Consider the following 18487-nt stretch of genomic DNA (forward strand, 5'->3'; position numbering starts at 1 on the left):
AGGCCCGTGCCCCAGGCCAGCCAGGGGGGCTCTAGGGGACACTCCAGGGGTCCGGGAGGGTGATGCCCCCCTCATGCGATCAGCTAACAGTGGAGCCCAGCCCCGGGGCCGGTGCCTTTCCCCACTGGTCCCCGTCATTGAATCCAGATCTTTCTCCTTCCTGCTTTAACCCCAGCGAGAGGAGGGGGAGAGGAGCGGAAGGCAGAGGACAGCCCTGGCTCTTACCCCAGAGCTTCTCCAGGGGACAGTGGCAGTGACTGGAGCCAGTTTGGGTTGTCACCACTAAGGGGTCACACCGGCACCTGGAGGTTAGCGGCCCAGGGTGCAGCTAGACACCCCACACCGCCCAGGGGTGCTACACACGGGGGAACCGTCCAGCCCTAACGTCAGGACTGCAGGCACGGAGACGCCCCGCTCCAGGCCTCTCAGGAGGGGTCTCCACTGCGGCCTCACAGGGTTGGGGTCACCTCCAGCCCCAGAGGCCAAGGGAGGAGCAGGAGGACGCTGAAGGGAAGACGCTGTTGTCTTTCCCCCACGGACGCCGTGTCACCCTCTCTGTGCTTCTCCCGTGTCGACGATGCAGACGACATCCCACGACCCTGCCCACCTGGGCGTCAGTGCTGGGGACGTGTCCTCGCGGGCAGGCCCCAACCACACGGACGGCCACGGGACCGTCAGCTTCAACGAGCCCGCCGTGCACTCGCCCACAGGGCCGTCTCGGAGGACACGGTGGGCTCCGGAGCCGTGGACGGGGCTGCAGGGCTGCTGAGGGGAGGAGGTCTGAGGAGGCAGGTCCGGAGGGACGGGACGTGAGCACACGGGGAGGGAGGAAGTGAGGAAAGTGCGGGGGGTCTCTGTCCCTCCTCGGTCCTGCCCCGGGGGTGAGCAGGGTCCCCTGTGGATCTGGGTGGAGGGGCCAGTCAGCGAGCCCACCCACCCCTGGGCCTGCTTGCCCCTGCCGTGTGGACGTCCACAAGCTGGGCAGGGGGCTCCCCTCAAACAAGGGGCGCAGGGTCGACAGTGCCACATTCAGTGACTCCACCGAACCCCGGGCCAGGACTCGTCCCGGGAGCCCCGGAGGAAGACGTGGTGACGTCAGACTGACACCCTCCTCCTGATGCCGTGGGGCCACCCGCCCTGACCACAGCAGGTGAGGACCCGCGCGAGTGGGTGGCCCCCGGGAGGCCCGTAGGGGCCGTGGGACCGTCTGGCCGCAGCCTGGCCGGGAGCTCCCTCAGGTATCCGGACACTGTGAAAGCCTTGCCCAGGTTCCCCCGTGTCGTGTCCCCCCCATTTGCCCGGGTCTGAGAAGACGGGGGGTCCCCTACGGTTCTATCCCAGGCTGCTTAGAGCAGTTCCATGACATGGTTTGGCAGAACCAGTGGGAATTTATCCCCTTCCGGCTATAGTCTGGGAAACTGTCCAAATTGAGGTGTCACTGTGGGGAGATTTCCTCCCTGAAGACGAGCTGCCGGCGACCCCGGCTCCTCTGCCCCACGGCGACGTCCATGGTGGCATCTGCTGCCATCTCCCCTCTCGTCCACGGTCTCCAGCTTCTTGCTTCCGAGGGTTTTTCTCTGAATGCAGAGAGGACGCAGAAGCATGTGGTCTGTATTCAGGGTGTGTAGAAAGGACCCCAGTGAGACGGCTGAGAGCCCTCCGGAATGAGGTGGGTGAACCTTACAGAAGTGGCCTCATCAGATGGTCCGATTACAATGGTCTATATGCGGAGGAACGGATCACATTCACCACATGTTTTTGGGGGGTCCACACAGCTTCAACCACCACTCCTTCTAACCTCCTAGTCTCAGTGGGGTTCACAAAGCCTTCCTGACTCCCCGCCCCACCCAGCCCTGCAGGCCCTTCCCACCCTCCAGCCATCCCGCGGGAAAGCTCTTCATGCATCTTCCAGCCCCAGACGGCAGACGTGCAGGGCCCCGGCACGGTGGTCTCTTCCTAAAGACCTTAAGGGCCTCTATTTCATCCCTTTCGAAAGAGCTGAAGCCTGTGAACACCATAAAGATCCCACATAATAAAAGTCAATCTGAATAAAATAAGTCAGGAGCAGAGAAAGAAATAATGTACCTAGAAATATATGATGACCCTTTGAAGCAAGAATGCAGCAAATTGAGCTCTGAACTTCCTTTCCGTGAGGGCAAAAGAGGGAAACATCTCGGGGCACACACTATCCGATCAAACGAGGAGACAAATTCACTTGGTGAGAAAATATCTTCCTTGTTACTGAATTTGAAGAGGAAGAGGCCTCAAAATGTCTTGTGAGTATGAGGTATAAATATAACTAAATTTGAAGAACCCACGATTTGCCCACAGCTCTCCGTCCCCAGGCATAAGGATCTCAGTTTCCTTCTCTGTGCTGAGGAGTTCCCCAGAACTTTCCCTTTGGGGGTCCCGGCCCCTCCCTGGGCCTGTGCTGACAGGGGCTCTGAGTCTCTCCCGAGGTTGGTTTGGGAGTCAGCACCGCTGGGGCCTGGCTGGGGGGTACACAGGGTCCACGCCAACACCCTCCCCCAACAGGTCCCCCCAATTCTGTTTCCCAGGACACCAAGCAGGACCACGAGCCCCCCTACGAGGTGTCAGTGCAGGAGGAGGTGACCGCCCGCCTGCACTTCGTCAAGTTTGAGAACACCTACATCGAGGCCTGCCTGGACTTCATCAAGGACCACCTGGTCAACACGGAGACCACCGTCATCCAGGCCACGGGGGGCGGTGCCTACAAGTTCAAGGACCTCATCGAGGAGAAGCTGCGGCTCAAGTGGGTGTGCCGGAGTGGGTGGGCAAGAGGCAGCATGTCCACGCTGGGGGGCTCCGGAGGCTGAGGGGGCCTGGGGACCTGGGGGGCTCTGGGAGTGCAGGTGGCTGGGAGGGTTCAGAAGGCCAGGGGTTGGGGAGTTCTGGAAGCTGAGGGGGTTCTGGAGACCGGGGTAATGTAGGGCTTGGGGTTGGGGCCGCTCTTGGGTCCCGGCTCTCTTGGCGTTGTGCCTGGCTAAGACCACAGCGTGGCCTCGGGTGGCCGTGGGGAGCAGCTGGGCTGGGTCTAGGGCTGCGGGCTGAGCCCGAAGAGTCTTCTGTTGCCTGAACTCCAGGAAGGGTGGCTGGGGGCGGGAGGAAGGGGTGGCCTGGGCCTGGGCCTGCTCAGGTGATGTGCTCTGAGGCGCCTTCCTGGCCCCACCGTGGGGCTGCTGAGGCTGGGACAGACAGGAGTGGCCTGTATGGAGGCCGTGGGGCTGCACCCAGCCCAGCCGGGAGGTGGAGGCGCGGCCCTGGATGGGAGCAGGAGACCTCGGTCGGCCGTGCCCGGGGCAGCACCGCTGAGAGCGACTTCGGGTGGACTCCCCTCCCATGCGGGGCGGGTCCTGCCGGCTGGGGTTGGGGCGTCTGAGGGGCCGGGCTGCTTCCTCCCAGAGTCTCCAAGGAGGACGTGATGACCTGCCTCATAAAGGGCTGCAACTTTGTGCTGAAGAACATCCCACAGGAGGCGTTTGTGTGCCAGAAGGGCTCCGACCCCGAGTTCCGCTTCCAGACCAGTCACCCCGACATCTTCCCGTACCTCCTGGTCAGCATCGGCGCCGGCGTCTCCATCGTGAAGGTGAGCCCTGTGACTAAGCGAACGGGTGGCGAGTGGCTCAGCCCATGTGCATGGAGCGCGCTGTCTGTCGGAGCCGCAGTGGGGCCAGGGCCCGGGGATCCGGGGCCAGCGTGGAGAGGAGCTCCGTCCTCGCAAGGCTGCAGCCCAGGCCACACTCGCTCGCACCTCTGAGCTGCTGCCCCCCTGGGCGACCTGCCAGGCTGGGGGCAAGGACCTGCCAGCTGAGGCGCCACCCTCTGCCCACTTCCCAGGTGGAGACTGAGGATGCGTTCGAGTGGGTCGGCGGCAGCTCCATTGGTGGCGGAACCTTCTGGGGACTTGGGGCCCTGCTGACCAAAACCAAGGTACCCACAGCCCACTGGGTATCCAGCTCCGTTACGCCTCTCCCCAGTCCCTCGGGAAAGGAGCGGTGGCCCGGCCGTCTGAGATGTGCCGTTGGCCAGCATTAATGTAAAGGCCCCTTTCTGGCCTTTCTTCTGACTGTTTACTGGTCCCTGGGCCCAGCAGGTGCTGAGTTTGTGTGAGGACGGGTATGGTGGCCAGTCCGGAGCTTCCCATGGTGGGTGGACCCTGCTCCGCCTGCCTCTTGCTGCCTTCGGCCCCAGGCGACCGGAGGCCCCGAGCGCCCAGCCCCCAGCTCGAGTCCTCAGGCGGGTGGGCTTGGGCTCCAGGCTCAGGGGCACCTCACTGGCTTTCACCCGCTCATCCGTAGAAGTTTGATGAGCTGCTGCAGCTGGCCTCCCGGGGCCAGCACACCACTGTGGACATGCTGGTGCAGGACATCTACGGCGGCGCCCACCACACGCTCGGGCTGGGCGGCAACCTCATCGCCAGCAGCTTCGGAAAGTCCGCCACGGCCGACACAGGTACCCCCGCCTGCGCCCACCCCTGGGCTGCCACTCAGGAGGGACGCAGGGCGGGCTGCACCCCGAAGGGCCTCCTCCTTCCCTCGGCTCCTTTCTCCCGAGCGTCTCCGCGGGTGCTCTGCAGGCTGCCTTCCCGGAGGAGGCGGGCTCTCGCAGGCTAAACCCTCCTCGCCCACTCCCGCCCCACAGGGGCACAGCTTTCACCTTGCGCAGGTGACGCTCTGTGGTCAGAAGTTCAGTAAGGGGGTCCAATAAGTGTGAGTTAGGAAAACGATTTTAACAAAATTTTTTTATCCCTTGAAAACAAAGGCTGACCCATGTAGGAGTGCTGCAAATCACATGCACACACACACCCTCGCACACTCACACACACAGCTCACCTGCACACACATACCTCACACCTACGCACACTTCACACATGCACTCACTTGCTCACACACCTCACACATTCACATCACCTCCACATACGCACGTGCACCTCACACACTCACACAAGCTCACGTGCACCTCACACATTCGTGGACCTCACACGTGCTCACGCACATTTCACAGACATGCACCTCACACACCTCACGGACACACACCTCACACACACACACTCCTGCGCACACGCGTCTGCCCTCCCTCAGTCCCGCCCTCCTGCCCTCTGCCCCTCGCTCTCCCCGTGCTCCCGTCACACCTGCCCTGCTCCCCGGGTAACTCTCCCGTGTCTCCCAGAGTTCTCCAAAGAGGACATGGCCAAGAGCCTGCTGCACATGATCAGCAACGACATCGGGCAGCTCGCCTGCCTCTACGCCAGGCTCCACCACCTGGACAGAGTCTACTTCGGGGGCTTCTTCATCCGGGGCCACCCCGTCACCATGCGCACCATCACCTACAGCATCAACTTCTTCTCCAAGGTACCGCCGGCACCCTCTCTGCCGCCGTGGGCCCGGTCTCCTCGCTCCCTCACGTGGGCCTTCAGCACACGCAGAGGCAGCCATGCGCCCACGGGACCCGGAGCGGACCAGGGGGCCTGCTATGCGCGGAGCCAGGACCAGGGCCGCTCACAGTGCCCGGGCCAGCGGGAGGCCAGGCAGGCCACGAGGAGCCAGCGCCCCCAGCCGGCCTTTCCCATCCTCCTGCCCTTCCCTTCTGGCTGGTTCCCGCATCCTGCATTTGGGGGCCCCTGGGCCTCTGAGTTTGAACTTGTTCCCAGTGAGGAGCATTTAGGGGCTCTGTCAGTGCCCACCAGCTTCAAACTGAGCTTTGAGGCACCTGCGTCAGGGTGGGAGATGTGCTGAGACGACACGCACACAAGAGAATCCAATGCCAGGGAAGCTGGATTTGCAAAGTAGATGAGTTGAGTGGTTATTACTTTTCTGGAAGAAGTAATTTTCTCATGAGAATGTTTATCCTCGGGTTTCTTCAAACTTCTGGCTTCGCGTCTGCTCTGAGATGCAGTCCCGTTGTCAAGTCTGTGTGGACAGCTTCCCTGGAAGTTCCCACCCGGGAGGGCGGGGTCCACCCGTGCCCCTCGATTTAAGCTGGCTTGGCCCTCAAGGCTACATGTGGGTTTTTGGCCGTGGCAGGGGGAAGTCCAGGCTCTGTTCCTGAGGCACGAAGGCTACCTGGGGGCCATCGGAGCATTCCTGAAAGGAGCCGAGCAAGACAGTGAGTGGAGTGGGCCGTGGCTCCTGAGCACGCCGTGCCCTGCCGGGAAACGCTGTCCTGCGTGTCGGGCGAGGCGGGGAGGGGAGAGCAAGGCCACAGGCAGCCTTCAGGGTGGACGTGTGGGCCCTTCCCTCCGCCCTCCCGCTTCGAGTCCTGCACTGGCTCTCCTGGGGCCTGGGCCCCTCCTGGCCATGGAAGGGGACATGCCAGCCTCGGCCGGGCTTCTCCTGAGGGGCCTCGGGAGGGTGGGTGACGAGGGCTGCATACAGGGCCGCTGGCGTGCAGTTTCCAGCCACCCCCTCGCCGCCCCAGCAGATGTGCTGCCCTGTTGTTGTCTTTTAAGGCCCATTTGAAGGTACTTGGACGTGCTGCTGCCCCAGAAAGCTCAGGGCGGTCTGCTAGAGGTTGGCAGCAACATGAAAAAATAATAGCATAACAGAATAATAACAAACGAAAAAAAACAGGGAAGAAACAATCCAGCTCACTTGGCATTGCAGACACCCTCAGGCTTGTCCCCTTTTTCAAGTGTGGTCAGGCCGACCCTGGGGGTGTCCTAAGGGTGTCCAGGGGCACCGTGCTGTCCCCAGGCTGACTGTGGTGTGTCCTGGGGGTGTCGGGGTGCACCACCCCCAGGCTGACTGCTGAGGGGTATCTGGACATGTCATGCTGTCCCCAGGCTGACGGAGGTGACCTGGTCTCACTCTTCCAGATCCCAACCAGTATAGCTGGGGAGAAAACTACGCGGGCAGCTCCGGCCTGATGAGCCCGGCCCCCGAGCTCTGCCCGGTGCAGAGGGCAAGGAGCGGCACGGTGAGTGGGTCTGTGGGGGCACTGCCTTCCTCGGGGCCTCTCCTGGGTTCTTGGGGACAGCCCCAAGTCACTGTGGCCGGGGTTAAAGGGGCTTGACAATACGGACTCTTAACAAACCCAGCCATGGGCTTCACCTCACTCAAGGGCAGAAGAAAGCCGCTGTGGTCTGCTTGCCTGCACCCCTCATTTAGGGCTTTCTTAAGGTTTCAAACTGCAGAGACCGTGCTGCCCAGCCCCCTCCTCGCAGGGAGGACACTGAAGTTCAAGGAGTCAGGCAGCAGCAGGTTTAGTGCCTGGAGCCACAGCCCCGACCTGGGCAACCCCCCCCCCCCAACTTCTCTTGCTGTGGGTTTCCTGGCGGCCATAAAGCATATGCACAGCCCGCTCTGCCACAGGGTCAGGACTCATTCCTCAAGTCTCCATTCTAGGGGGCTGCTCGTTTTGCTAATGCTGCCGCTATGCAAGACACCAGAAATGGACTGGCTTTTATAAAGGGGATTCATTAGGTCTCAAATGTGTAGTTCTGAGGTCATAGAAGTGTCCAGACCAAGGCATCAACAAGAGGACACCTTCACTGCAGAACAGCTGATGGCGTCTGGACCACCTCTGTCAGCTGGGAAGGCATGTGGCTGGCGTCTGCTGGTCCTTTGTTCTCAGGTTGTGTTTCAAAGTGGCTTTCTCCAAAATGTCTCTGGGCTTCTTTCACTCCTCTCTCTCAGCTCCTGCGCATCCTTGCTTCTTTCTCCAAGGGCACTTCTCTCTAAGCATCTGGGGGTCTTCTCTTAGCTTCTCTAGGGAAAACTATTAGCTAAGCATCTCCAAGTGACCTTCTGTCCGCATCTCCAAGCATCTCCAAGCATCAGCAAGCATCTGGGTCTGTGTTGGCTCTTAGCTTCTTTCTTAAATACTCCAGCGAACTAATCAAAAGCTGCCCTGAATGGACAGGGCCACGCCACCATGGAAATAATTCAATCAGAAGTTCCACCCTAATCAACAGACCAACCCACAAGATTGCATTAAAGAATATGTTTTTTTGGGAGACATAATATATCCAAACCAGCACATTCCACCCCGTTCTTTCTAAATGCAGAAGTATGTTCATTCCATTACAGTATAAATAAGTAAGTACAAAGTCCTAACATTCACCCCTGGCTGTGGACCTGTGCAACTCAGAACAAGTTATCTGCTTCCAACGTGCAAAGAGGGACAGTCCTGAGATAAACGTTCCCACTGTCATAGGGGAAGACTGGAAAGAAAACAGGGTTCAAAGGTTTGAAACAGTTCTGAAAACCCAAAGTCTAGGGAGTCATTTATTGAATGACGTTCTGTCCTCCGGGCTTGAGAAAGCGGGAGTCCAACCCTTTCCAAAGGCTTATGCCGCAGCTCTTTTCTCTCCAAATTCTGGGGTGAGTCCTCCAACATGTCCACACATTGGGGAGACCACCTTCTTCTCGGCCCCTCCTCAAACACTGGAGTGCCACCCAGATTCTTCCATCTCCAGGGCACAGGCTCACCTGTCTGAACAGTGGGGTGGTGGCCAGGCTCTCCCCAATCCCAGAGGAATGTGCTTCACCCTATCTGCGGCCTGGGATGGTAGCTCTCTTCCTGAGCTTCTAAGTGGAAGGCCCGCCCTCTGCCTCCAGTTCAAACCCACCGTTTCCACATGTGTGGGTTGCTCTGCTCTCCTTGCCCAAGATTTCTTGGCTTCTATGGTTTTATCTTCTCTGAAGAAATTTTCCCTTCAATCTGTCCCTTTTAGTCCAGATTGGCAGTGGTTGTGTTTATAAAGATCTCACAAAAAGTTTGTTGGCTTGGCATGCAGCTTACAGAGGTCAAAACCATCAGACAATAGGAGTTTCCACAAATCCTTTCTGGATAACTCCATTTCCAATCCTGGCTTGTACTGAAATGGCAGTTGGGTTCCAGGTTTCATTAAATCCTCACATGTGGCTGTAGCCTCTGGGGTTTCTCTTTCTGGAAGCCCAGAGTTTTCCATCAATTTCTGGTTTCTTTGTACCCAAGAGTTCAGTTCTTAGCCTATCTTTTTCCTCTTGCATTTTGCTTTAAGCTACAAGGGGAAGCCAGGCTGCATTTTCCACTTTTAGTTTGGAAATCTCTCCAGCTAAGTATCCCAGCTTGCACTTTCAAGTTCTGCCTTCCATCCAACACCAGGACCCAATGTTGCAAATTCTCTGCCACTTTAAAACCAGGATCACCTTTCTTCCAGTTTGCAGTGATACATTCAACATTTCTGTCTAAGGCCTCATCAGAAGTATCTTTAAAGTCCATATTTCTACCAACAGTCTCTTCAAAACAATTTAGGCCTTTTCTCTCAAGCTCCTCACAATTCTTCCAGAATCTTCTCCTTATCCATTTAAAAAGCTGTTCCAACATGTTTGGGATTTGCAAACTCAGCAGCACGCCACTTCTCTGGTAACAAAATCAGTTCTGGCTTTTTAATGCTGTCGTTATGCAAAGTACCAGAAATGGATGGGCTTTTATAAAGAGGATTTATTAGGTTTCACATTCACAGTTCTAAGGCCATAAAGGTGTCCAAACTAAGGCATCAGCAAGAGGCCGCCTTCACTGAAGGAAGGCCGGTGGTGTCCAGAACACCCCTGTCAGCTGGGAGGCACACGGCTGGCGTCTGCTGGTTCTTGGCTCCTGGGTTGTGTTTCAAAATGGCTTTCTCCAGAATGTCTCTGGGCTTCTGTCTCTCTTAGCTTCTCTCAGCTCTCTGCTCGGTTCTCCCAGGGCGTCTCTAAGTGTCTGGGGGTCCTCTCTTAGCTTCTCCGGGGCGCACGCTGGGCTTCATCCCTTAGCTCAGCAATCTTACAGCGTCCTTCCGTCCGCATCTGCAGGCACCTCCGCGTGTCAGCATCAGCAGCTGTCTGGGTCTGGGTCGGCTCTTAGCTTCTCTCTTAAACACTCCAGTGAGCTAATCAAGACACGCCCTGAAGGGGTGGGTCCACACCGCCACGGAGATCATTCAGTCAGGGTTTCCACCCTGATCAGCAGACTCGTCAGTCTGCCTCCACAATATTGCATTGAAGAATGTGGCTTTTCTGGGGGACATGATATATCCAAACCAGCAGAGCGGGGCCCACGTCGCCAGCACAGAGAGGGGTCCCTGCTCCGCGGCACGGAGAGCGAGGGATGCCAACCTGCGCTCACAACTGCCCGGGCACAGCCAGATGCCCCTGGGTGGCCTGTGCCTGCCCAGGGCCATCTCCCCACTCAGGCCAGTGTCCCCACACACCCGTTTCACAGCCAGTTGCCAACAACACGTCCTGCACGGTGCACTACACTTGTGACTCAGTAAGAAGCTGTGGAAATTATGCACGTGGACTGGAATCGTTAGGGAGGCTGGTTTGGGGATAGGAGAGTGGAAGGCAGACAGCACTAGTGGGAGTAGCCAGGGTCGGAGCGGCCCTCGCCTCTCGGGGGTCACGCCTCTAGGCACGTGGGCTCCTGATGGTGCCAAGCCCAGATGCCTGGCAGAGTGGGCCAGCCCCAGGTGTAGGAGGCGGGGGCTCCCTCCTGGGCTCCGCTCTCCCCACTTGGTGCGGTTAATAGTTGGTGCCCAGTGCCAAGGGCAGGTTTAACCTTTCCCAACATGAGATAAAAATAGCCAGTGGGGCGCGTCACCACCCACCTGAAGGACACTCCCGGGCTGCATGTTGCTCGGCGCTGCCGTCAGTGTCTGTGGATAAGGCGGAACTGGCTCACACGAGCACAGAGCAGGATTTGGGGAAGAGGGTGGGGAACAGTGCCAGAGAGGGCAGGTGGAGGCAGGTGCCCGTCTACAGAGGGGGCTTGTAAGGGCTTCGTGGGGAACTGACCCGGGCGAGAACGAAGGACCTGTCGGGCAGCTAGTGGGAGGCGCACGCTCCGAGTCCGAGCTGGGCAGGCCTCCAGGGCAGGCGGTCGAGGTCGGACAGGCAGGTGCCGGGTACAGGGTAGGGCGAGGCAGGCGTTTAGAAGTTGCTCCGGCCCCGCAGGCGCAGGCTTGGTGGGGGCCGGTGGGGGCGGCAGCAGGGCTTGGTGGTGTGTCCCAGGGTGACGGCCGAGGAAGTGGGTGCGTGGGCAGACTCGCACTCCGTCAGAGAAAGACCTGCCGGAGAAACCAAGTCCGAAGTCCAAGGTTTTTGGCTCTAGCAGCTGGGCAAACAGAAGGAGGAAGAGCAGGTTTAGAGAAGAGAATTGAGGTCGGTTGTTGGCATCTCAGCTCCAGGCGTGTGTGAGACATTCACGCAGGGACATCACACGCGTGTGTGTGGCTCAGAGGTGTCAGAGGCAGCGGCTGCCAGTTCTCCTGGCACATCTTCTGCTCTGACCTCTGCCACCGTGATGGAGAAGAGCTGACTCTGAAACTTGCAGAAAAAGGTTTTGATCTTTCCAAAACTGAAGCAGGCGGCCTTTCTTACCACCTTCTCCGCACGCGCAGTTTGACTTGCTGGAGATGGACCGGCTGGAGCGGCCGCTGGTGAACCTGCCCCTCCTCCTGGACCCCACCTCCTACGTCCCCGACACCGTGGACCTGACTGACGACGCCCTGGCCCGCAAGTACTGGCTGACGTGCTTCGAGGAGGCGCTCGACGGGGTGAGGCTGGGGGCCGAGGTTTCGTGGAAGAGAGCGTGTCCACAGGGAGAAAAGAGGAAGCAAAGTTGCTTGATTTCCCTGAAGCGCTTCCAGGCCGTGGGCCTAGTTTAGGGGTCCCGGGTGGTAGAGCCAGGGAGCCGGGACCACCTGCTCTGAAAGCCAGCTGACGCGCCCTTGCGCGTGGGAAGGGCAGTCTCTGTTTCTCGGATGAAAAGACGACTCGGAGTAGTTGTTGGGTCTGCGAGTTAGGATGAGATGGTAAGGAGGCACATCTTTTACATGGATACCAAGTAATGTGGCTAGTTACTCTATTTTTTCAAAAAGCAGGTGGTTCGATAGACTTTTTTTGTGACTGTGTTGAGGTGTAACGAAGCACGCTTGGGTTTGTGGGAACCCGGGCTCTTCTGAAGCCTTGGGCTCCCTGCTCCGGGACTGGGCCACAGCTCCTGGGTTCTGTGGGCAGGAGCCACGGCCTGTGGCCTTTTCCGGGTCTGGGGACTGCAGCCTGTGAAAGCACAATTCCGGTCCTTAGGGAGAGGTGAACCGTGACAAGTGCTGGGGTCGGAGCTTAGCCTGGGTGTCTCCGGCTCCCCTGGGCTCAGGGCCATCCCCCCGCTGTGCAGCCCGGGGGTCCGCTGTCCCGGATGAGCCCATCCGCCCCGGCCGGGCTGCGCCCCCGCTGACCTCCTGCTGCCCTAGGTCGTGAAGCGCGCCGTGGCCAGCCAGCCGGATGCGGCCGACGCCGCCGAGCGAGCAGAGAAGTTCCGCCAGAAGTACTGGAGCAAGCTGCAGACGCTGAGGCAGCAGCCCTTGTGAGTGCCCCGCGGCCCCCGGCCCCACTCCGGGTTCTGCTCGGGACCCTCCCGCGGCCTGACGTGCTCCCGCCCGCAGCGCCTACGGGACCCTGACGGTGCGCAGCCTGCTGGACACCCGGGAGCACTGCCTCAACGAGTTCAGCTTCCCGGACCCCTACTCCAAAGTGAGCCCCCCGGCGCTCCCGAGGGCGGCAAGCGGCGCGGCCGGCGACAGGCAGAGCCGGGAAGCCGCCAAGCTAGGGGCCCTCTTGGTTGTTGGCGTCTCCCCCGAGACCCCACAGGGGTGCCATGCAGGGGCCTGTTAGGGTCGGGGGCACGGGAGGGGCGCCAGGCAGACAGGGCCGTTGTGGGGCCTCGGGGACGCCTGCGGTTCTCCCGAGGGGGGCGTCACGGTGCCTCAGTTCCTGTGGAGCAGATGGGGTGGGAGCCCTCAGCCCACCTGCGGCTCATTGCTCGCCTGGCAGCATCCCGGCCCCCCCACATCTCTTGACGGGCCCACAGGGGAGTCGGAACCGTGGAGGGGGATTCGGGGACTGGCTGAGCTGCAGTCGGAGGGGGCTGGGGCCACAGGGTTGGGGTCTTCAGGACTGTGGGGGTGGGTTTGGGGACTGGCTGGACCACGGAGAGGGCTTCAGAGACTGAGCAGCGGCAGGGGGCTGTTGGCACCGCAGGGTGGGGTCAGGGCCGCAGGGGTGGTCTGGGGACTGGCTGGGCAGGGGTAAGGGGGTGTCTTCACTCTGTCCCCCAGGTCAAGCAGAAGGAGAACGGCGCGGCGCTGAAGTGTTTCCAGAGCGTTGTCCGCTCCCTGGACTCACTGCGCTGGGAGGACAGGCAGCTGGCCCTGGTGACAGGGCTCCTAGCGGGCAATGTCTTCGACTGGGGGGCGAAAGCCGTCTCCGAGTAGGTGCTGGCTGTGCCCACGGCCCTTCACCCTCTTAACTCCACGTGGGCTGGCCCCTCCGTGGCCCCGCTTTGCCCTGAGTGGGGGGCAGGAAGGGGACTGGGGGCTGCTCTGGGCTCTGCCTGAACCTCGGCCTCGGGGAGGTGCGAGCTCGGCAGGCAGCCCCCGGCGGGCGGTGGTGGCCATGCCACCCTCGTCCGCCCCCTGGGGCATCGTGGAGCCCCTCGGGAGCCGGGCCCAGCTCTTTCAGCACGACTCGCAGCGCAGCCGTGTGGCAGGACCGTGGGTGTGGATTCGAAACTTAGGGCTGAAAGTTTCGGTGGCAAAAATCCAAATTCCCGTTTACGGTATGTAACATTTTCTGGGGGAGAAGAAGCCCTTTGCCAGAAGGCTCTCGGGTCTCTCCGGGGAGGGGTGCTCTTTGCTGAGGCCCGAGGAGTGGCGCTCTGGGCCCTGCTGGGTGCGGGGAGCAGGCCACACAGGGCTTCCCACTGCTTCCTGGGCCCTGGGCCCAGCTCCGGCCCAGCCGGGGGTCGGAAGGTTTCCGGAACCGAGCACTGTGGCTCTAGGGGGCCGTTGTCCCCTCCACCCTAAATCGGCCATTTCTCCTGGGAATGAGCCCGTTGGGGGCAACATGGCGTGGCAGCTTCGAGGTGCACTCTCCCACCCTGCCATGTTTGGCTGCTTCTTCCACATGTCCATCTGCCCATCCGTCTGTCCTGCCCTCGTGGGTGCGCTGGCCCAGCGGCGGTCCCCCACCAGTGGAGGGCTGTCCCCGGGAACCTTCTCGAGGAGATTGTGTGACCCGGTTACAGGGACGCAGTGTGGTGTTCTTTCCGAACCCCTGCTCGGTGGCCTCCGCGCCGTCAGCACGTCCAGGGTGCACTCGCTCAGCCTTGGCGGTGCGTCGGGCGGCACTCCCATGCCAGGTGGGGCAGTCTGGAGTCTTGTTTCTTTGACTCTTCTCTTCTTCTCTACGCAGCGTTCTAGAATCGGATCCCCAGTTTGGATTTGAGGAAGCTAAGGGGAAATTACAAGGTACGGTCCCTGAGGCCCTGGGGGTCTCTGAGCCCTTCGGGGGGAGGGGGTGGCTAGCAGGCAGCCGTGTCATCCGAACGTGGGGCAGGCGAGGGGCGGTTCCTTCACGGAAGGGACATAGATGGCTCCTGTCTGCGCTGTCGCCCGGGCCGTGCAGCCAGGCTCACCGGGCCGCCGTCTTTCTCCCGCAGAGCGCCCCTGGCTCGTGGACTCCTACAACGAGTGGCTTCAGAGGCTGAAGGTACGTGGGGCTTGTCCTGCTCTGCCCCCAGGGGCCCAGGCAGACGGGTAGCGCTAGGAGTCGAGGCGCGTGGGGGGCGGCGGGTGGCCCAGGGTGGCGGGAGGCAGGGCCTTCTCTCGGAGCCGGGCCGCTCCTCCCTGAGCCACGGAGCCGGCTTAGCACAGCCCACCAGCCCTGCGGAGCGCTCAGGTGTTGGGTCAGGGGGCCCGGGGGACGCTGAGGGCCTCGTGGGCCCGGGGAGGGGGCGGCCAGGCGTGCGGCTGAAGCTCTTGGACTCACCTGTTCCCGACTGAACATCCTGGTTTTGTCTTTCAGGGGCCCCCTCATAAATGTGCCTTAATTTTCGCAGATAACAGTGGAATAGACGTCATTTTGGGAGTCTTCCCCTTTGTCAGGGAGCTACTCTTTAGAGGGACTGAGGTGAGTGACGAGGATGGTGTGTGGTGGGAGCCCCCGGGGTGTCTCCGGGTTCAGTGGGGTCTGCTTGCTCCTGGGCTGGCGGCAGAGAGCAGAACCCCTCGCCCGCCGCAGGTAGGTGAGGGGAGCCGAGGGGCGGGGCCGGAGCAGGGCAGGCGGACGCCGAGGAGACACCCCGGGCCTGCCCTGCCCTAGAGCAGGCAGCCCCCAGCCTCCCCCAGCCTCCCCCAGCCTTCCCGAGCCTTCCGGACCCTAACCCAGCTTCCCCCAGTCTTCCCCACACCCCCAGCCTCCCCACCCCAGCCCCGGCCCTTACCCAGCCTCCCCCAGCAGGCCTCCCCTGTCTGGTGGCCCTCAGCCTCCCCAACCCGAACCCGGGCTTCCCCCCATGCTCCCCAGCCTGGCCACCTCCCTCTGGGCTGTGGGATCGAGCACCTGGCACTTGACTCCGTGTCAGGAAAGCACAGTGCTCTCGGGGGTTACTTTCGTCCTGACCACACAGCAGGGGGTCCCCAAGGGCAGCCAGGAGGCAGGCGGGGGCCTGGGCCAGTCCCAGGGAGAGCTGCCTCTCGCCGTTCCACAGCGCTGGGCCCTCCACGAGTGTGGGATGGACGCGGGGTCGGCCCAGAGCCCCTGACGAGTCGGTCCCTGCCACTCTCCGGCCGCAGGTGATCCTGGCGTGCAACTCGGGCCCCGCCCTGAATGACGTGACCCACAGCGAGTCCCTCATCGTGGCAGAGCGCATCGCGGCCATGGACCCCCTCGTCCAGTGAGCCTCGGGGGCCGTGGGCAGGGCGGAGGAGGGGCAGGGGTGACCCCATCACCCAGTGTGTTCTGCTGGCCAGGTGGGCGGGTGGGGGCTGCAGGGGGAGGTGGGAGGGGCTGAGGCCGGCAGAGATGGTTCCCTGCCGTGGGACGGACGGGGTGGCAGAGACTGTGACTCCTGCCCTCGCGGGCTCCACGTACTTTGTTTTCCCAGCTCTGCGCTCCGAGAAGGGCGTCTGCTGCTGGTGCAGACAGGCTCCAGCTCCCCATGCCTGGACCTCAGGTAACTGGGTGCCTGGGCACCCTCCCAGCCCCCCGCTGACCCCTGACCCTGGAGCTCGCTAGCTCCAGCCCAGCACTCCCCAGCAGGTCCAGTGTCCCTCCTCCCCTCTGGCCTGGGTCCGGAGGAGGGTGGGCTCAGGAGCTGGGCAGTTGGATTGCAGGAGGGGTCAGGTATCTCTGCAGCCCCCTGGGGCTCTGGTGGGCAGCCCCCACCTGTGGGTCTGGGGGCCACTCAGGACCAGCCGTGGTGCCCATGAAGCCGCAGACTCTGCGCTGTCGTGAGGGCTCAGGACGAGTGACCCTGCCTGGGTGACGCAGTGTGTGGGTGGGTGGGTGGGTGCTTTCCTCCCCGATGGTTCTAGAGCGTAGGGAGCCCACCAGCTCAGCGACAGCTCATCCCTGCTAGCAGGAGGTCTGTGTTTTGGGGATCTTTAGCATCTGAGCTTTTATTCAGGGCTCCCCCGCGTTTTCCGGTCTCACTGCTGACTGATGAGGAAGGACAGTGAAAAGCTCCGGGGCACAGAGCAGGGGCGTTAAACAGCCCTGTTCCTGTTAAGGCAGTTTCCAAAGGGAGCTGCTGCCCACCGGACCTCCCCCCTGAGGCCCCCAAGGCCGTGGGCTGGGGGCAGCCGCCGTGGGTCCCCCGTGCTGAGAGGGAGGCTGCCCCACCTCGCCACCCTGCGACCCTCCTCACGGCCCCTTCCCCCGAAGCCGCCTGGACCAGGGGCTGGCCGAGCTGGTGCGGGAGCGCGGCGCTGACCTGGTGGTCATCGAGGGCATGGGCCGCGCCGTCCACACCAACTACCACGCCGCGCTGCGCTGCGAGAGCCTCAAGCTGGCCGTCGTCAAGAACCCCTGGCTGGCCGACCGGCTCGGCGGCCGCCTCTTCAGCGTCATCTTCAAGTACGAGGTCCCGGCCGAGTGACGGCGCCGGCCACCCCAGGCCCCAGGGACAGCTGCTCGGCCCCCCGAGCCCGGGTCTCCGTCGTTCCGTCGTGCTCCTGCGCCCCCGGGTGCCCGCGTCGCCCTCAGAAGCAGAGGCCCCTGCTTGCCGGCCGCCATGCTGTGGGGACGCGGCCCTCACCCCGCACAGCGCTCGTGCTGGCGTGTGCCTGGCTGCTGAATGGCCTTTTATATATATATATATATATATAAAAATACGTGCGTTTATGTCCTCAACAGAGGACACCTGCAGCTCGGGGTTCAACACCAAATGGAGTTTTTTCGGAGGGTAGCACCAGCTCCGTCTCTGCATCTGCTGTTTTGTCCCGGAACAGCCACGGGGTGTCCAGGAGGGGCTCTGCCCTCCCCCTCCCTGCAGGAGTGTCTTTGCTGCCAGTTGCTTCTGGAACTCTCTTAGCCGCCGAGCACTCAGCTTTCCCTCCCCCTCCACCACTCCCAGCCCCCGTGTGGCGGCGGTCCCCGGGCTGGGGTCTCGGGTGCAGCCCCCACACCCACCCCCTGCTGGCTCAGCTCCCTCGCCCCGCCTCCCCCTGCCCAGCCGGCCTGTTGGGACGGGGACGGCCCCTGCCTGGGAGCTGCCGAGAGGCGGCAGTGGTGGCGGGTGCTTGTCGGGGGCACCCTGTGGGCCCTGTGCTCCAGTGGCCAGGCCGCCATGGCCCTTGCTGTGGTGCCAGAGCCTGCCCTGAGGTGGGCGCCGGGACATCCTGCTCGGTGCTGGAGGTTCCCCACTGTTCCTGGGCTTGGGCAGGGAGGTTCACCCCCAGCTGGACCGATGACCCCAGGCTGTAGACACGAGATCAGTCGGAGAGAGCTCAGCTGGGGGGCGGCAGGTGGGGGCTGGGTGAGGCCTGGAGCACAGACTCATCACCCGGGAGAACCGAGGGCCCAGACTGCAGGAGTCCTGTGTCCCCCGAGCAGCTGCCCGGGGTCCGAGGAGGCCTCTCCCTCACCCGGGGGCAGAAGAACCTAGAAAGGGGCCGCATCCCCAGGGCCCAGCCTCTTTCGGCGCCTGTGCCCATCCTTGGACAGCAGCGGTGACCGCCCTGCCCACCTTTGCCCTTCTCTGGGACCCCCAGGCACTCATCCTCCTGTGGGTCTGAGGGGCCTGGGGCCCCCCAAATGGCCTTGATCAGCGACCCGGGCCTCTGCACTAGCCCTTGCCTTGCGAGCGCCCAGCCCTTGGGTGTCAGCCGTGGCTGGTTCTCATGCTGCCCTGTGGAGACAGCACCTTCGTCTCATGTCAGGGACTGCCATAGACCCCTGAGGACACGGCTGGGTGGGGGCCCACCCATGTTCCCGGCTCTAGCTGGGTAGGAGAGTGTACTGGGACCAGCCAGCAGCATGATAGCCTCACCGTGACGCCTCCGAGTGGAGCTGCGAGAGGGCCCAGCACCCACTGCAGGACCCACGAGGCCAGGGCCAGGCCTGGTGCCCGAACCAACCCCAGGGCAGCTGGCTCGGGGGTGGGGATTGGTGCAGAGCGGCTGTCGGGGGCAGCTGGAGCCAGCAGGGACAGGGCCGCAGTC

At 62.0% G+C, this 18487-nt stretch overlaps 1 protein-coding gene across 1 annotated transcript; it reads left to right on the forward strand.

The window, feature by feature from the left end:
• Positions 1-1508: 1508 nt before the first annotated feature.
• Positions 1509-17166, forward strand: LOC119540497 (4'-phosphopantetheine phosphatase-like). The gene is made up of 18 exons (XM_037844620.1): positions 1509-1620; positions 2449-2773; positions 3424-3607; positions 3859-3951; positions 4320-4473; positions 5191-5372; positions 6045-6126; positions 6836-6936; positions 11384-11539; positions 12239-12351; positions 12431-12518; positions 13103-13254; positions 14238-14293; positions 14485-14534; positions 14850-14954; positions 15620-15720; positions 15931-15999; positions 16710-17166. The coding sequence occupies exons 1-18, from the start codon at positions 1509-1511 to the stop codon at positions 16921-16923; spliced, it is 2337 nt and encodes a 778-aa protein (XP_037700548.1). The 3' UTR covers positions 16924-17166.
• The last annotated feature ends 1321 nt before the right edge of the window (positions 17167-18487 follow it).

Source organism: Choloepus didactylus, chromosome 7 (assembly GCF_015220235.1).
Source record: "Choloepus didactylus isolate mChoDid1 chromosome 7, mChoDid1.pri, whole genome shotgun sequence".
Lineage (NCBI taxonomy): Eukaryota > Metazoa > Chordata > Mammalia > Pilosa > Megalonychidae > Choloepus > Choloepus didactylus.

Excerpts from the sequence above, each read along its gene's own strand:
- LOC119540497 (XM_037844620.1), top strand. The coding sequence starts at position 1,509 with ATGGTGGCATCTGCTGCCATCTCCCCTCTCGTCCACGGTCTCCAGCTT. Across the intron at positions 3,952-4,319 it reads CCCTGCTGACCAAAACCAAG|AAGTTTGATGAGCTGCTGCA; the intron begins GTACCCACAGCC and ends GCTCATCCGTAG. Across the intron at positions 4,474-5,190 it reads GTCCGCCACGGCCGACACAG|AGTTCTCCAAAGAGGACATG; the intron begins GTACCCCCGCCT and ends CGTGTCTCCCAG.